Source organism: Ambystoma mexicanum, chromosome 6p, assembly GCF_040938575.1.
Source record: "Ambystoma mexicanum isolate Mex_15411 chromosome 6p, UKY_AmexF1_1, whole genome shotgun sequence".
Taxonomy (NCBI): Eukaryota; Metazoa; Chordata; class Amphibia; order Caudata; family Ambystomatidae; genus Ambystoma; species Ambystoma mexicanum.
In genome coordinates, this window is record NC_090935.1 from 251647902 (window position 1) to 251673300 (window position 25399).

Consider the following 25399-nt stretch of genomic DNA (forward strand, 5'->3'; position numbering starts at 1 on the left):
GTATGGTTGAAAGCCAAACATTGGGGTGGGGAGTGGAAATTATGAGAGGGCAAGTGAGTCATAAATACTTGCCCAGGGTGTCGCAAGAGACAGTCCTGGACATTTGAGAGGTTATTTTCCCTGTTTCTGGCCCTTTGTTGATTTTTGGGAACAAGTCACGGATACGTGTGGGTGGACAGCATCCTTTCACTTTTTTCAGAGGGCAGAGGCAACCCACATTGGAGGTTTTTGAGGACGGCGTTAAAAAAATAGTTTGCTTGCTCAAGTGTTCGGCTAGTAGGATTTTACCCCAGTTTATCATATTTCGAGTGCAGAGGCTTACCCTCAAGACCACATACAAGTGTCAATAAAGCACACATCTAATACTTTGATTTTGTTTTCCATGGAATATATCATCATAAATTGTTGGATTTAAAGGTGGGCACCTTTTATACTTTTCCAGCATAGTTATTAAAAAATCCTCTCTCTTATTATTTTTCTGGGTTGAATGGTGTTTTTGAAAGCTAAATGCTCCTTTGTCTTGTTCACTTTCTTCTTAGGCAGTGGTGTTCACACTTTTTCACACCAAGCCCCCCTTAATTACAAATAGTGTTTCTACACAACCTAGGGATTGGGCTCACTATGGAACCCAAAGGATGTCTGGGGGGCATGTTTAAGGTGGCCAGGTGAGCAACTAATCGGGTTCCATGAAACGTGGTCTGAAACCGCTAATCTCAGCCTGCGTTCATTGGAACCCAGAGGCTGCCTCCCACGCAGGCCAACATCTTCCACCCTCAATTCCATATTTTTTTTCAAATTTAAATACCAGCCTCCTCCCCGCCGCAGCTACCCTGCTTCTCCGGCTGCCATGGTCATAGAAGAGGGGTTCCATACAGAGCCCCGCCTTCTATAACCATGGCAGCCATCTTTCAAAAGTATTTCCGCTGCATGAATGTTTTATTTTAGCAGCCCGGGTTGCCGCTTTGGTAACCGGGGTGCTAATAGCATTAACACCACGTTCCAAGGGCTGGAACGGGGGTAGGCGGGTGTAACGGGCCAGCAGCCCTATTTATAGGCCCAATGGTTCCTGCCCTTGGAATGGGGTGTTAACGCATTATTAAAACTAGTCATCTTAATACCTTTTTAAAGAGTCTGTGGCCCCCTCTGGACATTTGAAGACCACTGTTCTAAGGGAAAGGTCAATTGAACTAAAGTGTATTTCATTTTAAGATAACGTTCCCTTACTCTGCATATATTAATGGGTGGCAGTTTTTTTATTTTTGCTACCGGGGCCGTAATTCCCACACTAAGTGATGCTATGGACCTGTACCCATCTGCAGGTTGAAACAAGACGTTTTACAACACATTTTGCAGCAGAAATAGGAAAAAACCCATATAATACACAGGTATGCCTAAACCTATAACATCCCAGCAACAGTCACCTAACCTGATGAGTTGTTTTTGCAGCATTCTGCTGTAGGATCCCCTGGTTCCCCCTGCTCTGGCATGCCCACCACTTCTAATCAAGGGTCTGGCGGTCCATTAATGACCCTCCCTTCACATTTTGAAGTGAGCAGCACTTGCACATTTTGCAAGATACATGCTAACACGCCACCAAGCTTGAACCACTGCCACAACCAGTGATCTAGATGCCAGAAAAGAACATCATGTCAAGGTAAGAAAAGGCTAGACTGGCTGTCCCAAACGCCACTCTAGCCAAGTAATAATGCATACCATACTTGGTTTAAAACCAATTAGTACCCGACAGGAGTGTGTGGCAGTCTCCCTGCCAATGAGAAGGCTTAAAATGGGAGCATTACTGCACGGTAATCCCGCTGCTCAGGGCCTCAGGGCTGGAGGCTCCCATCTTTCCCCACCGGGGAACAAGGTAAGTGCTCCCCCAACCCCAATCCACAGATTTCCCTTCCCTCCCTCCTGCACCCACTTGCCTCCTTTTCGGATCACTTTTGGGAGTAGACACGCTGGGAACACTTCTGTCCCCGGCGCGTCTGCTCCCGATCTGCAACATGCCACCATAGAAAGGAAGAAGGAACTATGTGTAGTCCCTTCTCTCCTTACCATATCAGCCATTTTCTAGTTATACTTTTTCCATATGATTATAATGGGCTCCACGGAAAAGGCCTACGTGTAGTTCCTTCTCCCTTTCCATGGGGGCCATTTTTTTGTTGACTTTTTGTTTACTATTTTCAATGGCTGCCATATAAAGGGAGAACAGACTTCATTTTACCTTTGTTGGCGACCATGTTCTATTCTTTTTTTTTTTTATTGAGAAACACCAGAGCGTTTCGCATCGAAAGAAAATGATTTTAGTCATCCGGTCTTACAGGCTGGGTTACTAGCAGCAATAAGCCCCTAGCAGGACAGGCATTACCACTTCAGGTAATTGCCCAGGGCCTGCAACTATGGATCTCGGGCCATTACCTGAAGCGGTAATGCCCGCCATGCTCGGGGCTTATTGCTTAAGTATGTTCTGCATTATTACTTTGCTAGACTGGCATTTTGGGGCATCCAGTTTAGCCCCTTCTTACTATGGCGTGACATTTTTTCTGGGCATCCACGATCAACCAAGTATGGTATGTGTTATTATTTGGCTAAACTGGCATTTTGAGACAGCCAGTATAGCCATTTCTTACGGTGGCTTGACTTTTTTCTGGACATTCTGTCAGGGACACCAGTGTTTCTGTGTGTTCCTGCTGGGCTTGGCTGCCTGTAGAACTGCGGTCTGGAGCAGGACACAAACAGCTGTGTGGCCGTATGCTCCTGATCTGCATAATAGGGTGCATAGCAGGAGCACACTCTTTGTCCCGCTCTAGACCGTTGACTGCACTGTAGCCCAACAAAGGGCAGAGCCAGATGCAGAGCTGAAGCACACAGCTCCATGTCCCACCTTTGTCGGAATGTTGCAGGCAGGGCCCATAGAGTCATGTTATCATATGGGGGGCTGGAACAATTGTGTGTCAGTTTAGAATACATTTTCCAAGGTGGATTTTGGGGGGAAAGTAGCAGGAATTTGTGTGGTTCACCACCCCCTGCAATGCTGGATACTCCCCGGCTGCCTGTTACTGCTTGTTGCCTTGGGTTCAAAAGCCTCACCTTGTCGGCAAAATGTATCACGATGAAGGACACGTTGGACATCCGCGGCTTCTTGAAGTGATTGCTGCTCGAGTGCCTGTCGTACAGCTTCTGGGCCCAGTTCTGGTCCGTTCCTTTGGGGACCTGCGCAATTGAATCAAAATCAAAGATGGCGGATGCAGTTACACTGATAAATGAAGGAATGAAGATCATAACATACATTTGTTTTAGGATGTCAGCACAGGCACAACTTTTGCGGCCTTAGCGGAGTAAAAGCAAAACAATTCCACCTTTACTTGTCGGAGCAAGAGCTTTTTGGACTGGCTGTGCCCCATATACCAGCTATAAGATCACACTAGGCATTTTCCAGAGTCCCGCATCATAAAATCACTTCCAGAACCATTTTGTAAAAAGTGGTAATTGCACGTAGGGGACCGACAATATTAGCAAGGACGTGCCCTTGGGTAACCTGAATGCAATTGTAATCTTTGACAAAATGAAGTGCAAGTAAAGAGTAAAAAGACACAAAATCCCCTTTACTCTTTGCTTTCACTCTCCATTTTGTAAAAATGTTAAACGCTGCCTGCAAATTATGCTGTGCAGGCAGTATTTACAATGGAGACCTCGGGAATCCACCTGCTTTTAATAGGTGCTAAAATAGACGGACTCCAGGGAATCCAGTCTTTTTACACGTGCATCTAAATCTGCAGCATGCACCCTTTGAAGAAAGGGAGAGAAAACTACTCTGCCAACCACGGGCAGTAAAGCAGATTGGGGTGTAAAAATACAACCTTGCTTTCAGGATTTACATTTGCACTCGGAGGTTTAGAAGATGGGCAGCCAATGGCGGTTGCAGCACAGAGTAAACAATCAATGCTGTGTGAGCCATTGGAAATACTTACAATCTGATCAGGCCAGGTTCCTCCTTTGGTAGCTCATCAAACCTTATTATTCTGAGGTCCGGTCTTGCCTCAAGGGCTCACCTTAAAAGCAGCCTTTTTATGAATTGGTGCAAAAGGCTGAAAGAGAAACCCGTGGGGTCACACCGCACGCCCACTCCCTTACTGGGCCTTGTATTTGTGCTTTCATCATTATAAATACAAATCCCAGAGTGCACCGGTAATAAGCAGAAGTGGACACGCAGCTCTGAATTAGAATGGGCTATGTTGGCGTGTACGAGCGACTGCTTCCAGGCCAAATACGGACAAACACAAGGGCCTTGAGGCTTTAAATAAGTGCAAAGCAGGTGACTGCAGCCCAGCAAACTGACAGATTACCTGACAAGAGTTTATAAGGATCGCTTTAGGAGGCTCGGTAGGGTTGGGGCTAAACACCACGTGGGGAAAGGCATGGGGTGGGCCCTCGTTATTAGCATTTAACAGCAGAAGTGAGCGGGATTAGGGCCTGATTCACAGAAGCGTTTTATAATGGCGCAATCCCATAGGAAAATGCTGTGTGAATACGGCGCTTGATGTTTCTGGTAAGAGATAAAAACGATGTTTGTTGTGTGAGAAACGTGCGACGTTGGAACAATGGCACAAGAATAGCATTCGTATTCTATCAAATTTTGGAAACCGCATGCGTTTCCAACGCATAAAACACTTCACATCACCAGAAACATGCATGGATGGGGACAACTGGGGAAAGGGAGTAAAGTGTCTCGGGAGGATAGCTCAGGGGCAACGAGCTCGTCTTGGAAACAAGATGACATGGTGCAACAAAGGTTCGATCCCCAGGTCCGTGCATAGAAACCTCTGGGTATAAAGTGCATTATAAATACCCAATCATATCATATAAACTACATGGTTTTGTTCGTAACGTTGCTCTCCAGCTCAAGCAATCAGCAATCATTGTGACAGCCTCCATCCTCCATCCCAAGAAAACCAGAGAATTGCAAACTAGACATACATTATGGAAATGCCGGGCATGTAGAAATTGGCGCACAGTGGCCAAAAGGGTAGCACTAGCTGGGAATAAAACACCAACATTTTGTAACGCACATACACTTTATCTTTGATGTTGTTTGTGATGCGGTGTGATTGAGGGGAGTATATGGCAGAAGGTTTGGGGTCTCTATGACAGGTGCACGGTTTGGCAGGTCCGAGGGGTGTACACTTGATTTTTATATGAATACCCCCAGTATTGTTCTTTATGAATGATGTGTATGTTTGCAGATTTTTTTGCACATGTTTAAACATATGGTCATGTCTATTTTTGTTCCATTTTGTATTATTGTGCACATTAAAAAAAATAACGACTATGAAATAAATCATGTAACATGGGTTCAGATCAGTGAACATCAAATTCATTGGATTGGTGGGTAAGACCATACATAATATATGTTTTAATGTATATAATTGCTCTTAGTATGGTATTTATTGAGAGCAGACCTAGCTTTGAGAAGCCACAGAGCGCTTTACATAGGTATACAACAATACAGGTACATAACAGAGTGCTTTACAGAGGCAACAACAGAACAGATATACAGCGGGGTTAGGATACAGACAGCTACAGAGGAGGGGTACAGCTATACAGGGTGGCTCGGAGGAAGAGGCGGGCAGCATCTAGCGAGTCAGGTGGTGCGAGAGGCGATGTGACGGCCTAGGTGATGAGGAAGAGAGATTCCTTGAAGAGGTGGGTCTTGGGTTATTTTCTGAAAGCGTAAGGCTAATTGCCAGGGGATACTGATCCCAATAAAAGGAAACACCAAATAGAAAGACAAACAGCGAGCACTCTTGCATCCAAAAGTGATATCACAGTCAGCCATGAAAAAACAGAGCACATGTCATGAAGTGACATACAAGTGTTTCTAACAAATAAGCAGCCCCAGAGAAGGGAGGACTATGGGCAAATCGTTGGCACTGACTTGTATTTGACGTCTCTTCTGTTTACACTCAATCTATACCATTACCTATGGCTCACACTAGGTGGCGCTGAAGTGCCAGTTATCAACCAGAACTAACAAGCATTGGCAATGTGAACAGTTTGGGCTTTTGTGTAGGCATGGAAAAGGCACCTGCCAGGCACAGCCATAGTGGTATTAACTAACCATGATTGGTAGCGGGTGCAAAATTGTGTGAGTACCTGGGAATCTAATAGCAGTGCCTAGGAACAGCTTAAAACCTATGCACAAGCCAAAAATGTTGGTTTTGCCAATGCTTGTTTTAAATAGAAATTCAGTGCCTTTGCCAATGCTTGTTTTTAACAGGACTTCAGTAAAGGGCACTCAGAGTGCTTATAAATTGATTGGCTGATGGCAGGCCTGGTAGTACATGTTTCTTACACCAGTAGTGTGTTTACAGCTCCAATTAAGTCATTCACTCTCAGAAGACTGCTTTGAACAAACACCGGCAAGCACGTTCAATGCAAAGCCCAATGGTAAGGCTTGATTAAAGTGAGCTCAAAGAGTTCCCATGGGGGAGGTGTTCTGGGCGGGCAGAGGCAGGAATGGGTAGTAATGGCCATAGAAATAAGAATGGCAGTGGGCAAGCAATGGGTGGGCACATAACCAAACAACACCTACAGACTCGGTGTCCCCTCCTCACATATTTGTGCTCCAATGCAATAGTTTTGACTTATAAGTGTTGCAAGCGACACCTAATAGCCCAAACTAAAAATGGCAACACGTGTCCACAAAGCTAGAGTCAGATTCCGGGGATTTCTTCCCTGGGTCCTTCCAGCTCCAGCTTGTGTTCCACAAAGGACACCGTACTTGTTCTAAAGTCATGCATTTCTTGTAACCAACCAGAGCTGGCTCAGGTAGATGCTTTTGAAAATGAGGACCCGATTTGCATCGCAAGAATATTAAGAGTATCTCTACTGACAGTAGTTTGGCTAGCTGCCCAAAATCATTACAACAAGCCACCCCCCAAGTAAAGGCCTTCGGCCACATTGGTAGGAATTAGCATCAGTTGTGAGTTACACATAACAAGTTCCTTTATTGTGCAATCACTAACAGCTGCAATGTCTGGAAGGTGTAAAATAGTGCTTATGCATGGAATCTTTGAGGGTTTTGCTGCATCCACGCCAATTTGATTTGTCTGTGGTGCACAGAGTGTGTGAACCATTTTATCTGCCATGCACGTGCGCAATCTGAATGACACCTGGCCTAGTAAGATTGTTGTCTCCGTCTTCCCTCTGTCCCCCCTCCCTTGCCTAGTCGTGCCTTGAAACACTTGTGTAGAGGCGCGTTATAAATGCCATATCATATCGTATCATATCATGCAGGAACTCCACTCTGCGTGTCCACACTCCGTCCAGGTAATCCCGAAAGGCCTCTGTCCACTCTAATATCCGGAGGCAGAAGGAAGCAGGGCTTCCTGGGCAGTCTGTTGAGGCGCTGTGCTGCTTATTCTAATGCCCAGGATGTTTTAAAGAAAGAGACAACTACATGCTTGAATTTCTCTAAAGGTACTCTTAGTTCAGAGGCTAAATATGATGAACGCCAAGTTACTTGCAGACCAGAACAAGAGGAAACGTATTTCTTGTAGCATAAAAAAGGGTATCGGGTCATTGCATCGAAAAAAAAAGCATTGACAGCCATACCATCTAAAAAAAGCATCTAAAAAAATGCATCTAATGCATTTTGTTAGATGGTAAAGGGTTTAGTTTAATAAAAATGGGGTTTAAAGGTCAAAAAGGGGGGTTGGGAAGGACCACTCCATTAAAAAAATGTTTTTAAAAATTGCATTAGATGCTTTTTTTTAGGTGCTTTTTTTAGATGGTATGGCATTAGATGCTTTGGCTGTCGATGGAATGTCTATAAACCAAAAGAAGAGTAATATTTTGGGAACAATGCAGTGAAGCACCAAACAGCAGATACAAAAAGAAGAGCGACGTGTTTCGCTAGGATTGCAGGCTTTTTCAGGGCTGCAACATTTGCTGGAGGAAATCACGTGAATTAATCAAGAGATTGCGTTCCTTTGTGGGTGCACTCAGGAACAGAATCATAGCCGTGGTGAGATACCTGCAAACCTCAACAGAACCACTCGCAGAAGCTGCTTAACGCGATGGCCACATCCATGTGAAACCTATACGACAGCGCCTGTCACAAAAACAAAAATAGCAGCTGTCTGCATCACTTGCAGCAATGAAAAGATAGAGTTTATCAGCACCTTTTGGTATTCAGTTTAGTGTTACAGCCCCGTGGGGGGTAGGCAGTAATAGGTGGTATGTGGGACGGGCGGGGCAGGATAGCAGCGGGGCAGCCTCATCCCAGCTGGATATGAGGGACCCAGAAAGGTGACTAGATGGGAAGAGGCAGAAAGGGAAAATGAGGAAAGAATGGACGTGCCAAGGGAAAGGGAAGAGACAAATGAAGGGAATGGGACAAAAAATAGAGGATAGTATAGGATGAAAAAATAGAAGGACAGTAAATGTTAAAAGTATTTATACCGTGCACCGTCACCAACGGAGTTGGTCCCCAGGCGCTCTGGCGGATCTGTAAACGAGAAGGTGGGATGGGGTAGTAAGGTGAAGAGGGAGTAGGTTAGTGAGAGGAGTGGTGTTGTGTTGGCAGCTTCAACTCAGCATACAGCGGATGCTGAGCTTTGGTGCGAGTATCGGATCGATGTTAGTCCTTGTGTGCTGTTGGTGTTGTTGCGAAGAAACACGAGTGCGTCCCTACTGGTTGCTATATTTTACATGACTCACCTTCTCTATGGCACCCCGCTCGTGTCATCTCCAGGTGTAGCGGTGAGCGACACATCTATCAACATGCTCCACTTAAATCACTGTGAGCTGAACGCCCTCTTTGGAAAAAGATTCTGCTCCAGCTTTTGTGTGTTCGTAAATGCCCGCACTATAAAGGCCTCTCTCCTGCCACCCCCGGAAATGCAAGAGCAGACACTGCACGTGCCAGGGAGCCTTCCTCCCTGCTGTACCCAGTGCTGCCCGTTTCACTGTTGAAATATTGCCCGGAGTCACCTTCTGAAAAACAGCCTCTCCTTCTAGCGAAAATGCGTGAGGTACGAGGTCTCCCAGAACTAAAGCGAGACTTGTGGAATGGTTAGCAATCTCGCCTCTCCTAATCTCGAATATAAAACATCTAGGGCCCGATTCGTGGAATTATTTGCACGGTTCAAAGTGACTTTGCACTACCGAAACAGTGTTGTGTGGACAAAACGAGTGTCTGAAAATCGACATCAAGTAACTACAGAAGTGAATGATAAAAATTAGAAACAGACGCAACACAAAGTGTGTTGGAGAACCACGTTGTTTTGTGCCCGGTCATATTGTTTCATCTTCATTTCACAATATGTGCCGGAAAGGTGACCAAGCATGAAACCAATTAAATCCATGCTTCCCTTACCCGTAGCCCCATCCCCACTCGCCATTTTCCCCGCATCCTAGAAAAAAGTATTCCTTGTTCAGTATTATGGACTGCGGGGGCTGCAGGAATACCCCTGGATACATTAAATGACCCGTGGGGTAAAAAAAACGAAATCCCGAAAGCTTGATCCAAAATGCGATCAATGAACCTCGCAATTTTTTAATTCGAGCTTTTGGGGTTCGGTTTTATAACGTAGATCCGTTTTCTTGTTACAAAATCGGGGCTTTGTTCTGGGGAAGCCCATGTTTTGCCAGAAAGCCTTATTCTGTGTTGGCCTTTTAAAAGCATTTCTTTGTTGCATATGGGAGCAGTCTTCGTAGGATTTCTCACTCGGAGCCTCTAGTTCAGGGCCGAATAAGATGGTTGCTATGAAGGTCCTATGAAGAACTTTGCATTATTGATAGCTGTTTGTCCTCCAATCTCAGGCCTAACCACCGCTGTAGCGCACCCAGACAGCGCAGAAACCATAATCATGTCCATAACAGTGTCTGATAGGAGTTGGATCAACTCTTGAATGTTGAGTAGACTATTACTGCAGTCGTGTTCCTCTACCATTAATGTGTACATAGCTTGCAGGTCTTTTGGGAGAGCTTGTCCTCTATAAACGTGATAAATGCCCGACCTAAAGGCCAGATTGCAACACATGTACCCTCTTTCTTTTACATCTGCGTCCACTTTGCCGTCGGTGACTTCTCTTGGGGACAGCCAAGTCATTTTCAGTCATTACCACTGGGTATATTGAAACGCGGTAGCACTAACTTTTGCTTCTTCATTGTAATGGCCTTACTGATAGGTTTATGATGAGAATCTGAGCCACTCCCCACTATTGCATACTGTCGCAACAGGTCTGATTTCTAATCCTAGGTCTGGTTCTCCGGAAAGGATGTCTAGTGCTTCCCAGACTTCTTGTAGCACGGCCGCGTCTTCCCGCTCTGTGATCTATTTATTTTTTTATTTATTTGCATTTGTTAAGCGCACTTGCTGCCCATAAGGCATCGAGGCGCTGTTACAGAGGATACACAGATTTAAGATTACATACAGGTGCCAGAAGGCTCTTAGTTACAGTTTTGGCAGGCATATAAGCAAAGGAGAATACAGATTTAGATTACACACAGTCTTCAGATATTTGAACTCGGTTTGATGCAGGCTTGGAGTGGCATCTCTGGACCTTTTCAGCCTTCCGTGCCACCCTCTCTGTGGCTGCACTGTCCCCTTGAGCAGGTGTGATCTTTTGGCATCAGTCCTCTGCTAGTGTGATGAAGACCTAGTCACAGACCGAGGTTTCGCTCTGGTTTACATGCTGTTTTTTATATATTAATGTATTTATTTGTAATGCCCCGGCAGCCCACAGACTCTCTTTTATCTTTCAGGAGCATTTACCCATCGTGCATCCTCGGGTGTCACAGTATTGATTTTTTGACGGTACGATAACCTTCTTGCTAAATAACGGTATATCATGGTTATTGCGGTATAACTGTAGTCTTCAATAATAATGTTTTCTTAAGAAAGATCCCAAATTGTCATAAAGACGTTCACTACTACACAACGAGTTGGCCAGAGCCAGAATTGGGGCTTTTTAGCATAAGACAAACTTGTTGCTGTCTTCATCATCTGAATGCCACAGAGTAATGGAGACTGGTGATGGAAATATTGTCTCTCGCGCTCTCAAAATCACACAACTTTTAATTTACTTTCTGGACAAAGACACTTTTCACCAAAAGTTAAGTAATCACAGACATTACACACCCTCCTCTGTGGCGGCAGTAAATATCCACTGACTCATGAACCTTTCCTGCTTTTTAGTGAGTGCTAAGAGCTGTCAGTGTCCATAGGGAACCGGAGTAATGACGGTCACTATATTTGTTTTGATGGTAGCCACCCTTATTGGTCTTTGCAGTGCGCATGCGCACACAGTGGAGACAATTGTAGAATCACTGTGTGATGCAGTGTTGGGCCCAAGAACCCAAGGCACAGCTGGGCTCTCATTCCTAACACTGCTGCATCATGTAGGAAACCATGAGAGCTCTTCGGAAAGAGACCGCCTCACATACGATGTGTCAGTCATAGCTTGACTGTTCATCTGCAGCAGAGACTGTACTTACCCCTCTGCTTACTCAAGCGCACTTTGCAGTCAGTGCCATGCAACAAGTTTCTAATCGGGCAAGTGCAGCAAGGGTACAGGAGGGTGGGTTTTTCAATGTGGCAGCATTCGTCATGCCACACCTCTGCTGCCAGGAGTAGCATATCTCACAAATATGCTTACTGAATGAATGGCAGAAGCTGCGAAGTGAGAGCTCCAGAGGGACATGTGCCGACCCCATCACACGGCGAACCATCTGCCGTGGCCTCATGTCAATGATACTCGGAAACCTGCATCTCAAGTGTGTTATGACAACGTTCCGTCAAGTCTCATTATTCCTTGGTATGCGAGAGAATTCAAATGAATTAAACATCCAAACATCATGCAGCTGTGCCGCCCTAAAGCAGACATTTCCGTCCGTCGGATGAAATGGCGACAAAATACATATATATATATATATATATATTCTGTGAAAAAATCCTTAGTTAAAAAGACGTTAAAGTGCAAATGTAACACAACAAAACCCTTGCAATTTGGAAGACAATTCAGACAACGCCACCTTAACTACACGCCCCCTGTTGCACAATGAATTACCAAAATGATGACATCAGACATTACATCAACGATGACGTCACTAATGACATCACTGCTTACATCACTGATGGCATCAGACATAACATCATATATGACGACTGATAAAAGCACAGATTACATTAATTACATGTTCATCTTTTAGGACTATTTTCTTTCATAAAATATATATATATATGTATATATACATTTTTTCAAAGTACATCCAAGTCTGCTATAATTTCTTTAAATTGTATGTATGGTCCACAATTTGAGTACAACGAAAAATAGTATACTGTGTAAATATGAATTTCCTTTGGCATGTCATCTGTTAAGAAGGGAATACAAACTCATAATTAATTTAGAAAAGAAATAACCGAAATTAATATAAATCCAATTACATGCCTAAAAGTAAATCTTCAATTTCTAAGCTTCATTAATTTTGTATATTTGTAATTATGTAGTATTCATATTTTTTTTAGAATACCCATGCTTCGAATTCTTATAATATATCACAATATATAAGTTAATGTACTTTGTTTTACATTTGTTTTTTAACACTTCTCATTTACAAAACATTAATTGCGCATACTTTTTCTATAATAAGCACAATAGAAAATGTAATTCTGTACATTTAGCATTTGTATCTATTCCTATTATTAATATTACACTTCTTTATGCACATATTATCTTACAAATAGCTAAAACATATTTGTCACAATAAGGTACATTCTGAAATTGACTATTTTAATTGCTTTCTATTAACAAAATGAAAGCTATTGCTAAAATATAATATATATATATATTTATATTTTAAATGACATCCTTTAATACATACTAAAATTAATGTTCCACAAGTACCCATGTCATGTTCTTATTGTTAAGCATACTGAAATAACATATTGACATACATGAGGGATCTCATGTCTGATGTCATCAGTCATGTCATATATGATGTAATTACTGATGTCATCAGTCATGTCATTACTGATGTAATCTCTGATGTCATCATTGCCATCATAAACTATTTGCAGTCTCAATTGCCAAAATGTTACCATCTTATGCAAGCTAAAGCCTGGTATGCGACTATGGTCATAATATGTAAATTACAGCCTCACGTGCTTGGGTAATGCAACATGCGGCTTGGGTATGCGACATGTAGCCTTGTTTGCCCAAGCACAGCCTTAGGCCACTGGGCTCCGCCACCAATCCAACAGTGAATGTAGTTAGGCATGTTAAAAAAGGGGCAATGCTGTATGAGGTGAAGAAATAGGGCTGGTTAGAGGGATGTGATTTTGGGATGAGCACATTTTGGGTGTGGCAATGATGCCTTTTATGGGAGAATATTCATCTTTTTATAATTCAGATTAAACTGAATCACTTCTAGGTAATCTTCATTTCAGCAGCCAAGGAACAATAAGTCCTTCGAAGTAAAGCAATTTGCCCAGGATCACAGTTGTGCAGTAGCACCTGTAGCGTTCCAAGTGCCAGATAGAATCACCAATAAACGATCTCAGATGCAAATAACCGGACAGACTCAAAGAATAAGGCCAAAGAGTACTTTATTATCAGCTCAAAAAAAGTAGGGAAACCTGGTGCTCAAACAGATTGCAGCTCACTATCATCTACATTTCAATTCCCCTAAGGAGAGCCCTTTCGAACTTCTTAGAGCTTGTCTTTCAGCGGTGTGCCACTGGATGTCGGAAAATTGACTTAAGGTGAATGGGTAAAAAGAGCGAGATATAAGTGATTGGTCAGACACCCAACAGCTGGTCTTCCGACTACTGGGGTGTTTGCTCGGAGCCTTGCCCCAAAACCTCTACTGTAGTTAAAAGCCTTGGAATTAAGATCATGATGTCAGGCTCAAGAGAGGTGCAAATCTCAGCGGTCTGCCAGAGTGGCTTTGTGAAACTCAGGGTTTTGAAGAAGGTGCTCCTGTTTCTCCCCAATGAGGCTAGGAGTAAAAACTGTCACTGCCTCCATTATGGGTGAAATTGACTACTGTAATGACATCTACCTGGGCCAGCTAGAAGTATTGCTCCAATGACTTCAGACCCTTCAGAATGTGGCGGCTAGGTTGGCTCTTTGCGCCCTAAGACTATCCCATTCTCAGGACCTACTTCAGCGCCTTCATTGGCTGCCCGTCAGAACTCGGTGGAAGTTCAAGGTCCTATGCATGGTGCATCATGCTATCCACGCCATGGGTGCTAATTTCTTACAGCAAAGTTGTCTCTCTACCAACCAAAGAGAACTCTTTGCTCAGCAAACCAGTTTCTGTTGACTGTCCCCCGCTTCCAACGCTCTCTCGTGCAGGAGGTAGATCTTTTTCTGTACTGGCCCCAACTTTCTGGAATGCTCTCCCTTTGCTTATCAGGAGCTCGCAGGCCCTATCCATCTTCTGCAAGCAGTTAAAAACATGTTTGTTTTAATATGTGTTGCTCTGCTGTCCTCTCTGGTGGGATTTCCCCAGGGATTTCCCCAGCGTTTTGATGCCTTCGGGTCTTTGCAGCGCTTTATACATTTTCATACAATACAATACAATATATACAATTACACAAATGGTTTATACCTCGATGTACGTCAACTATGACCTTATCCTATGTGTTGAACAGTAAAAACCTATTAAAAGAAGCAATTTGTTAAGGGAACCTACGTATACTTCGTTTGGGTGTTAGTAACAAAATTGGCTGCCCTTTGTCTGGTAGGCATGCCTTGAACTACCTCTAACTACATATAATACAGATTAATAGCAGAATAGCAGTGGATTGGCTTCTGGCACAATGTATAGTAGCCTGCTACATAGGCCCTCATGATTGGTTGGCATTCTCCCAAACCATGGACATTCGGCTCGTTAGCAGCACAGAAACAAAACAAAACCCAGGTGAGGGTAATAACATGAGACCACTGTCCACTCGGCTAATTAGCCTACCATGTCCCATCAGTTAGACCCTAGGCTTCTTCCTTGTAGTTGACCTTGCTGACTGTTCTCTTCCTTGGGACTTTTAAGGGAGTGTAGGTACATCACTATCTTCAGTTGTAGCTTAATGAATAGGCCTTGTTTTCCAGTCCTGAATCACGTGTGAGGAGACGACAATTTTGTCAATTTTTACCTTTTATTTAGTGCTATTTAATTCAATTATACTGGGTGCTATTACTCCTCTTGGCCTCTGGCGACTTGGTTTCTCCGTCTGGCATATGCCTTCTGCATCTTTGATTGTTCAATACTTGGCACCTGCAAATGTATTCTCCTTTACTTATTCTAAGAGAAATATGTTGTGCGTATGTACCTTATCCTCTTTGACTCGCCTTGTGCCTTGCAGTTACCTCTTGATGTGGTATCCTTGATCCCATGCCAAACAGATATTCCTTGTTCTTCGCACAAAGCTGTTTTCCAGCACCTGTCAGCTCTGCAGCCATGGTCTTTCGCCTTGAGGTTTCTTACTCATTATTACTTAGTCGACGTCCATCTTTTCATCATGGCCGCTTTACCCGTTTTATACTTTCTAATACAGCAAGCTTGTATATTTTGTATCTATCTTGCGTTTCTGCGTACTTACATTTACTATTTCTATTCTCCCTTATCCTCCTACATGATTTTTCTTGCATTCACATACATGTTTACTTTGTTACTTCATTTACATCTTCATTCTTTAAGTATTTGCATATCTTTTCAGTGCATCCTCGTGCCTTCTCTTCATGACGTCACTTCACCCTGGTCTGGTTTCACACAGAGCGCTTGTATGTCCAATGGTGTATGAAGACATACTTGCACAACGTCAGTGTGAGAGTACATTCGATACGGTTGTCTGAGTGCATAATGTTTCTCATATCTTCGATGCAATATTGGGACGATACCTGGTGTCATGCACTGTGCTTGTTGTTCTTCCAGTATGACAGAGGTGAGGGGGTGGACACTAGAGATGATGATTATATCTGCCTCTCTACACAGTGTTTAGTTTTCAAAATTACAAGTGCTTATACATCATGCGAGCTGACACCCCAAGACACTTATGCATGAGTATGAGCTGCCTCCATTGGCATACGGCAACCTGAGGCAGCAAAAGGTTTCATTGCCAGATCAGCAGAAGGGCTTCTCATTTTCACTAATGTGTGGCTGTCCGGGTTGGGGCACATGCAGTATTCAAAAATAGTCACTAGGTGTGGGAGTGTGAGTCTGAATCTCTACCAGCCAAGTGTGGTGTGCCCCAGTGTTCATCTTTTTCCGCACTACTGTTTAATGTTTATATACGTCCATTGCTGAGTATTTTCCCTCAATTTGATTTGCAATGCTCTTCCGTGGCCGACGAAACACAAAACTATGCCCAGCTAAAACAACCAGTGGAAGCAAATGATTGAGTGTTATCTTGTGCAAAAAAAATAAAAACTGAATGCTGGAAAACAAACTTCAAATAAATCCTTCAAAAACTGAAGTTATTGTGTTCGGCTCAAAGAAGAAACTTGCCAACATCCTGCATTCTGTCCCCTGTCCAGCACTTTTAGAAGTTCCAACAAAGTTCTCACTCAAAGTAAAGAACCTTGACTGGATTTGGCAGTCAAATTTGAACTGCAATCTTCAGGTCAAACGGTTAAATTAGTCTACTTTCAAATCAAACTGTTGATGCCTCTGCTATCTCTCATTGCAGAGAGTGAACGTTGAGCGGTAGTTGGAGCATTAACTAACTCAAAGCTAGATTACGGTAATGCCCTGTATATGGGCATTCAAATAAGCCAAATACAGAGACTTCACCTTGCTCAGAATTCAGCTTGTAGGGTAATTTTCTCTTTGCCCAGGAAATCACCTGTTTCCCAGTTTTGAAGGAGCCTTCATTGGCTCTCGGTGCAGCAGAGGGCCCTATTTAAGATCCTCTGTCTGGTTTTTAAATGCCTTTGTGGCTTGACTCTCACCTATCTCGCTTCGAAGATTGCAGTCTACCATCTAAATCAGTCACTTTGATCTCTGGGACAACGTCTCTTGGTGGTGCCACTATCCAGGTCCGTTTCCTGGGGAGACAGATGTTTCTCCAATGTTGGCCCCCAGACCTGGAATACGTTGCAAACTGACCTATGAAAAATCGGCGCAATCAGTCTTATTAGAAAAAGGCTAAAAACGTACCTTTTTGAATAACACCCCTGATGTGTCTTAGCTCCCTGTTCGACTACTTTATCATCTGCGCCCAGATGCAGATCCTGCATGGTTCCATGTGATATGCGCTACATGAGTACAAAAATCTAATCAAATCAAATTCCCCTGCCTCTATTTAGCTCTTCCAAGAAACTAAAAAGGTTCTACAGTAGTATGTTCAGAATTACCATTGTGCTAGAACATCATGTCTGTGCTGTCGGTTTCCTTAATTATGAGCTTTTATCTGTAATGTGTTACACTTGATTTCAAATTGCACCAAGTTCTGAGTACTTTCGTAAATACCAATAACCATCCTCTTTGAATACAAATTATTGAAAGGGATGGAGATTGTATTGTATTATATTGTAGTCATTTATATAGCGCCATTTCCCCATTTGTATGGCCTCAATGTGTTTTGTCGTGGCAACTCCCTCGGTGACCGAAGTCCAGGTATAGGAAGTTTAGTTTAAGATGCGTGTGTGCATTTTGTCAGGGTTAGGATTTAGGAGAGCTGGCTAGGCTCCAGCAAGGAACCCAGAGGTCAGCAACGTGGGCGGGTGCTGTCAGAGGTTGCGATAGAGTGCTAGAGCAGGAGACTCCATGTGTGCCCACAAAGACTGAAATATTTTGCTGGTTGTCGCTGCATACTAATGGCAGAGGTGTTGACGCAAGTCAGGGGTATCAGTACGGATGGCTATGCGTGCTGCTAGACAGGATTTGTCATAGCTGTAGCTGCCTTCTAGAGTGCATGGATGGGAGCTGTGCATGCGGCATGTGTCCACGTACGTGGTGCGATTTATGCATACCTTAAACTCGGATGGAGTTCATTTATCGATGTCAGTTTGATATGTCCAAAATGATTGGCTGGTCTCGCAAATGGAGAACTCCCTAGATTTGAGAACTTGAACAGTGGGAGAGATGCCCAGGTCTGAGGCACAGCCGCTAATGGAAATCCACCCGGACCCGAGACACCAAAGCTGAGGGAGAAACGGCCAAGTCCGAGGTAAAGCAGTAAGTGGAAGCACTCCCAAAAATGAGATACAGCAGTAAATGGTGAGCAACCCAGACCTTAGACAATAGAGCAGTGGGAGAAATGCCCATGTTTCATACACAGCATTGGATGGAAAGAAGCCTAAAACATGAAGTACAGCAGTGAAAAGTGAACCACCCAGACCTGAGAACCCCAAGCAGTGGGAGAAATGCCCAAACCTGACACCCAGTAGTTCACGCACAAGCACCCACACTTTAGGATACCTAAGCTGTGGGTGAAAACGCCCAAATTTGAGAGCCAAAAGCACATGCAGATCCACCCAAACGTTTCTGAGAAAAAACATCATAGCATTCCAAACTGTACCTTTTTGACATCCATGACAACGCCAAGTGAAGTCAATAGCTCACACTTGCAGGTGTGGTGGTGGTGTTCTGCATTGGGCTCAGGGATATCCCAAAAATGTGCATTCTGGAGGAGGCAGGGCGCCCTTAATGAATGCACCCACCCACAAATAGCTCACGTGCATGAAGCATATTGGAGCTAGAATACACTGTCTACATTGGTGGCAGAAGAATCAGACCGATAAAGCCATACTCAACCCATCTGTTATTTGGATGGACAAATAAATATCTGCCATTCATCCAATTTAGAAAAGCCTTTTAGGATGAAGGCGATTTATTTCGTTGTTATATTTACAACTAAGAGGCCTGCACTAAAAACCCTGCAATGGCCCCCACCAGCACAAACACCACAAATTCAAATAAATATAAAACGTTATACTTGGCCCGACAACCTTCTAAAAGACATATCGAGCTGCAAGTCTCCCCAACAACCAGGAAACATACCAAGAACAGGACCTCAACACTCAGCAAGCTATGAGAACAAGGCCCGATCCCACGGAACACGGCCCCTTGGTGCAGGAAGGCTGGGAAATGCAGGTTCTAACACGCCTTTCATTCAGACAAGGACGTCAGCTGTGACCTCCTTCCGAGACCTACGTCCATTCACTGCCGCTTTGACTGCTCTCAAGCCACAAACCTGAGTTACATGGGGGCTCCAATGCAAACACTGTGGCAGCCATACAAACAGTGGTCCTAGGCAGCACTGCTGAGTGGTACCCCGCAGCTTGGGGGGGCAAGAAGGGCGCAGGGGTAGGGGCAGAACATATGCTGCAGACACATGGTCTGCCCCATGCCCCTCTCCTCTCACTCAGCTACAAAGAGACAGCGAGGGAGGGCAGGAGGGGGCCCCAGCAGGGTGTGCAAGCACATTAACATGTGCAGCACCTACAGGAAAGATCTAAGGGGCAGGGAATAACAGCTGGTGGCCTGCGATGGTCACCATGAGGCACTAACTGCCATCGGCGCCAGCCGGCCGGGGGCGGGGAGAGCCGCGCCCACACACATGCAGTGCCTAGGGCCATTCGGATGGAATATAAGGGGCTGCCTGGGCAGCAAACCGCACAAACCTGGGTGCTCCGTACGTATCTGCTTGCGCAGATAACTTTCTTTTCACAAGAACCCACCCACCCAAGAAAAGAAGAACAAAAGGGGAGAAGAAAAGAAATATAGGGCCACAAACAGGGCCCATGTTACAGGCCCACAAACGGGGCCCACGCCGTCGTGGGAAGAGGAAGGCGGCACGGGCCAGGGGACACAACCCTGGCCCTCGTGCCCAAAAGTGTACATTATGTGTGATATGGTTATTATCATTATGACTATTATGTTGTGTAATATTACGTAATGTACAATAAGAAACCACAGTCTTTTTATTGCCAACACTGACACAATGTGTCAGTAATCATTGGGGGAAACATAATATGGGAAACAGTCACCAAACATCTTGGCTCCACTCAGGAGTGTTGCTATGTCTGGAAAAGATCCAGGGCTACACTAATGCTGGGACTGTCGTGACTCGTGGCTAGCAATAGCCTTTTGGTTGTAGGGATGTAGCTCCTGAGCTTCTATCCGGGGCTACAACCTAAAGACCCAGGGCTATAGCCCTCTCAGTCCCCCTAGCAATGCCTCTAGCTCCACTGGTTATTGACACATTTAGACATGTTTGTCTTCTTCCTGGGCTCTGGATGTGGATTCCCACAGGCACATTGAGCCCTACCTAGTGCTGCCTGCTCGTTCCCCGGGAAACCCCAGGCAGGCAATGCGCGACCATGTATGGTTATGCCCATGTCACACACACTCTCATAGAAATAATCTTTATTTTCCAGACATCACCACTGGATATTAGAAAGGGCACCATGTATCCTTGTGTCACAGCTATACTGTACTCCCTCAAAACAACTGAAATGGCCACCAATCAGGGTGCTCCTCACGCCGGGACCCTAGGGGTTCATGGTGTGACGTGTGTATAAGAAGCCCTCAGCCACACAGCAGGATGTACGTCTTTGTTGCTTCGCAAGTATATGATAGGTTATGATATGATATGTTATTTATAAGGCACTTAATACCCAGAGGTTTCTAAGCACGGACCCGGGGATCTAACCTGTGGTGATGCTCCGTGTCTTCTTGCTTCCAAGGAGAGCGTGTTGCCCCTGAGCTGCCCTCCAGAGATAGCAGGAAACAATTGAAAACCGTGTGGGGATCACAATTAAAACTGCCCTCCGAGTTGAGGAATTGTCGTATATGTAAACTTTAGGTTCTATGTGAAATTACCTTTTTTTAAAGGTCTCAAGAGAAAAAGAACGTTTTACTTTGACCGATTTTCTTTTGACTGGAAAACCGCCATTGTAAAGGTCTTTTTCTCCTGAGACCTTTAAAATGCGGCTTTGCCTGTTTTTAAAAATATTCGGGTGGTTTCACCCCCCCCCCCAGCCCCCCATTCGTCTGCCCGCCCCACCCATCATCCCCCTACCTCGCCCCCGGTATTTCAGCCCCAGCCCCTCCTTCACCCCTACCCTCTCTGTGCAATTTTAGTCCCAGCCCCCGAGCACCTCCTCACCTCCCACCCCATAAACCAAAACACATACATATAACACACACATACACGCATCCGCACACACCCGTTCTCCTCGCCCCCTCCGCTTACTGCTCGGCAGAGTCTGTCATCCCCTGCGTGCACTTGTGTGCGGCAGGGGCATGACAGTGCGATTTACAAAGACCTCAACGTGCGATCACGGAGCGGCCTTTCCTAAAGCGACCTTTTAGTGAAAAGATCTTTATAAAAACATGTTTTCACAGGGGACGAAACTTTGCTGTCGACCAGAAACAGCCAAACACCTATTTACTGAATATTGGGATCGGTATATATGTGTATTCTTGAAAGGTTTGTATATGGCAATAATACGATAAAGTCCAGAGATTTCTGGAATTATCGCCTTAACTCCTGACTCCTTCACTTTACCGAATATGGCTGCAGATAGCAAAATACTTGAAGGTTTGATTCAAATGGTATTGAATGCATTCGTTTTAATGATCTATTAACAGATTGTTTGTATGTATGCTTGAATAGTGTTTTTATGATCCAAAATGAAATGTAAAGCTGAAAGTTGAATTTATTTAATTTTAATTTATTTTGTATTTTATGATGATTCTAAGATTTGCAAATTTTTTGAACTAAAAACAAATATAAATAAATAAATAAATAAACCATTGGAAACACAGGCTAAGCATGCAGGATTACTGACAGAAAATGCTGCAATGCTGCTGGAGGCCCACAGTGAAGGATTTCTGGTTTTACAGTTGCTCCATGCCGCTCAGCACTTCAGCATGCCCGGGCGGGATTGCTATGGCTCCGCATTACCCGGATCTGGGACCAGGCTGCTGATCCATGGTGACACTCGTGATAAGCGCCTTCGCTAAACTCACCTGCTTCTGGCTCTGGTGCAATGACCTACCTCTGGCACCACATTCCTATACGGGCACCGCCATTTCACCTCGAGATGCTGAGTGGTTTGCTTTCTTCTATTTCCTGGACCATGTCCTGTGCGCGAGCCCTTCACAATCCGCCTATTTCTGGAACCGCAGCCCTGCTATGCTTGCCTGTCTCTGCCATTCTGCCCAGGGTACCTGCCTGCTCGGCCTATATGCATGTGAATTCTGAGGCGCTGACTTGCTGCTGCTGGCTGGAGCCTGTGCTTCCTCCCTCTCAATGCAGGATCCTGATCCATTTGACTGTTCCTGGAAAATGGATCCTGGTAAACAGCTCTCCCTTTAACATCAGGGTTTCGGCCAGCATCCACACAGATGATTGTTAGGAAAGATGTCATAATTGTAGGTAATTTTCCATCCATGTAGCAACCCCCAAACTTTTTGCTGTTGTTTTACACCCTGATCTAGACTTTGCCCCAAGAAGCGCAGCCTTCCGCCGCACTCCTCTGGGCTTTCGCTCCATTCGTGCAGGGAAACTGACATGCCCTTAAGACAGTCAGTACCGGGAGCCTTCGTTTCCCTTAGTCCTTTCCTCATGTTGCAGCTTTTTGAGCAACATGAAACAAGAGTGCACCGTAACTTACATTACCGCGCTCTTGGGTCTCTAGTCATTCCAGGGGCCCTAGAAACTCTGGCTGGACTTATCATGAAATGTGCAAGTGTGTCACGGACGGCACTGGTGGCAGCTATTGTTTCTTTGTGTTTTGAACCCCTTTTTGCCATGTTAACCGCGCTTCCTGCGTTTGGCCCAAATGGGTGGCCTGGACTCCAACATGGGCATGCCACGAGGTTCTTTGTCCTGACCGCTGACCATCTTGCCCCTTCACCTTCCCCCAGGTCGAGCCTACCTGGGGCAGTCCTTATTTGGTCATGCACTTTCCAACGAAACACAACGCTTTCGCGGGCTTCTGCATGCCTTGTGTGTGCCTCCAGGATGTGGGCTGGGATATCTGTTCCCAATACACATCCTGGATGCCAGAGAGTCTAGAGTGTCCTGAATGCCTGGGACCACTGTGGTCCGTGACAGGTCCACGTATGGTGTGAGTGTTTGTGAGCGGATCTCCCATTGGGCCCTCTCTGTTTGGCGCGAAGGGAACTCTGGATAAGAGGAGGCTGAAAACCCCACTACCATGTCGATCTCCTGAGTTCTCACGAACAAAGGATAAGGAGCCAAGTATCCTGCAACTAAGAAGCTGAGTCGAGGAATCGCTGGTGACCCGCTGAAGGTTTGGCACCCTGCACTGCTGTCGTCCTGCGAGATCACTCGGCCTCTGATCGAACGAGAAGGTCTGCAAAGGCGCTTCGACCCTTTACAATAGTGGGAACAACAATTCTCGGCATCTTCAACAAATCCTGTACGTAAGCCTTCAGAAGCGTCCCTGGGCCATCCACTGGACTGACCAGCCTACACAGGAACCTTGCTCTGTCACTGCCATCTGGCTGCTGCTAAATTCCGAGTCCTCGGCACTCTCACACGATTCGTACACTGGGCGTTCCCAGGTCTGAAGTGAGACGTGTGCTTTGGGACCGGAATACACGCGGTTGCCGAGTTGCCCTGCTGTGGTAACAAACCTTAGCGTGTTCGCTGCATTTGGGACACCCTCGACCCTGACTCCTGCTGTCGCGGAATCTACATGGCATCGAGACATCCTGCTGATCGCATCTGAACCTGCCAGTACCGAAACGGAACCGGAGAAGCCTGGGTCTGCCTGTATCGGGGACCGGTGAGTAGTCAATACCCTAACCGGTCGCCCTCCCACAGGAGCCTGTGGCTTTCCATCGCTGTCATAAACAGCAACCCTTTTCCGCACTCGCGTCCTGCTTCTGCCCACAAGTGGAGGCCGTGCTTGAGTAGCGGGGAACTGTTCTTCATCGTTTTGTTCACCTCTCTGAACTGCCTGATTTCCCTGAAGAGACTCTCCTTTGCCCGTTGGCACCCGCGTGTGCAGTTACTTTTGAGTACAAGGCTCCACTCTTGGTAGGGCTCGGAATTCCTTCTAGTTAGGTGGCCTCCGATGTCGAACTGGGTCTAACAATTACTTACACTGCCTGTTTTCCTCCTCATCTAGGTGGTCTGCATATTTCGTGCTTCTAACTTGGTCTTGTATCTATATTGTATTGCTTGTGATGTGTTGGTTTATTGGAGTTTTACCGTGATTCTTTACTATGGTCGATGTTACAAAGGCCTTGTAATAAATGTGTCTATATTTTTAATATAACACCTGTCTGGAGTAATTTGTAAGCATCCTTGCTTTGTGTGCTCAATGCGGGCTTTCAGTCACCCTCACCCCTCTTGAGACCTAGTCTTGACCGCCGCCATCGCTAACCTGATTGGTCTGGCTTGTCCAGAAGTTACCCTGTTCCAAGAAACTAGGCTGGCCTTCTGAACCTCTGCCCCTCCAGGACAGAGTTCAGAAATCCATCTTAACAATAATCACAATTTCTGATTGTGGTCTTATCTCTGATATCGGGCCCAGACCGCTACCCACCCAGCTGCATACCCGCACTGCCTCATGGCAACCCTTGAACTTGGGTCTGTATCTGCAACCCTACAGTCCCCTTTCTGCACTATTAGACACCCGTTATCTGAATCTTATTCTTGCACTTGCCACCTGCTAGCTGTCCTACCTGTTGTTGTTTTCTTCACATGTTCAGTACTTTCCACTCTTCCCCTGCCATTTGCACTCCCCCCTTCCCTCCCCCATGCACTTGCGCATTCTCAATGTCACTGGGCCTAGTAAGATCGCTGTTTTTGTCCTCCCTTGTACCCCTCCCTTGCCTCGTCACGGTCTGAAACACTTGTGTATGGGCACAATATAAATAAAATATCATATCATAATATCATCGATTGGCATTAGTTCATATATGTGGCTTTGGACCATAACCTTACTAATGCAATTACTTGTGTCTACTCAGTGCACAATGTTTACTGGATCTGAATCTGGTATGACTGTGATTTTTTCACACCAACACGTTTGATAAGATTTGCCAATGATCTCGCTCCACAAATTCTCCTCAGAATGGAGCCTAAATTGATAACATAATTCAACTTTTGTCTGATAGCTTCAATGTTATGTTTTGGTGTGCACTGCACTAGGTTTCGTCCAATGAGAGAGCTCCCCCGTGTCTTTACATGCCGGCCCTCTCATGCTCGGGCCATTGCTTTCTCTTTGAACGTAGGATGAGCGAGCTCCCACTTTTTAACCAACCACGTCTGGACGCGGAAAGCAAGGAGGGAAGGCTTGCGCTAAAGCCACGACTCGCTCCTTCCGGGCAGGCTTGCAGTTCCCAGTAGGCTGTGTGCATCGGCTGCTGCAGAAGGGCAGCTACGCTGAGCCGGTGGGTGCTG

The 25399-nt window shown here is 45.2% G+C and overlaps 1 protein-coding gene across 4 annotated transcripts in view; it reads right to left on the reverse strand.

Annotated features, from left to right (window-relative positions):
- The window catches only part of MYO5B (myosin VB), a 1432615-nt gene that overhangs the window by 489273 nt on the left and 917943 nt on the right, over positions 1 to 25399 (reverse strand). For all 4 annotated transcript variants that reach the window (XM_069626964.1, XM_069626962.1, XM_069626965.1 and 1 more), the window contains exon 13: positions 3094 to 3216. In XM_069626964.1, the coding sequence (XP_069483065.1) occupies positions 3094 to 3216 (123 nt within the window). The remainder of the gene's footprint in view (positions 1 to 3093; positions 3217 to 25399) is intronic.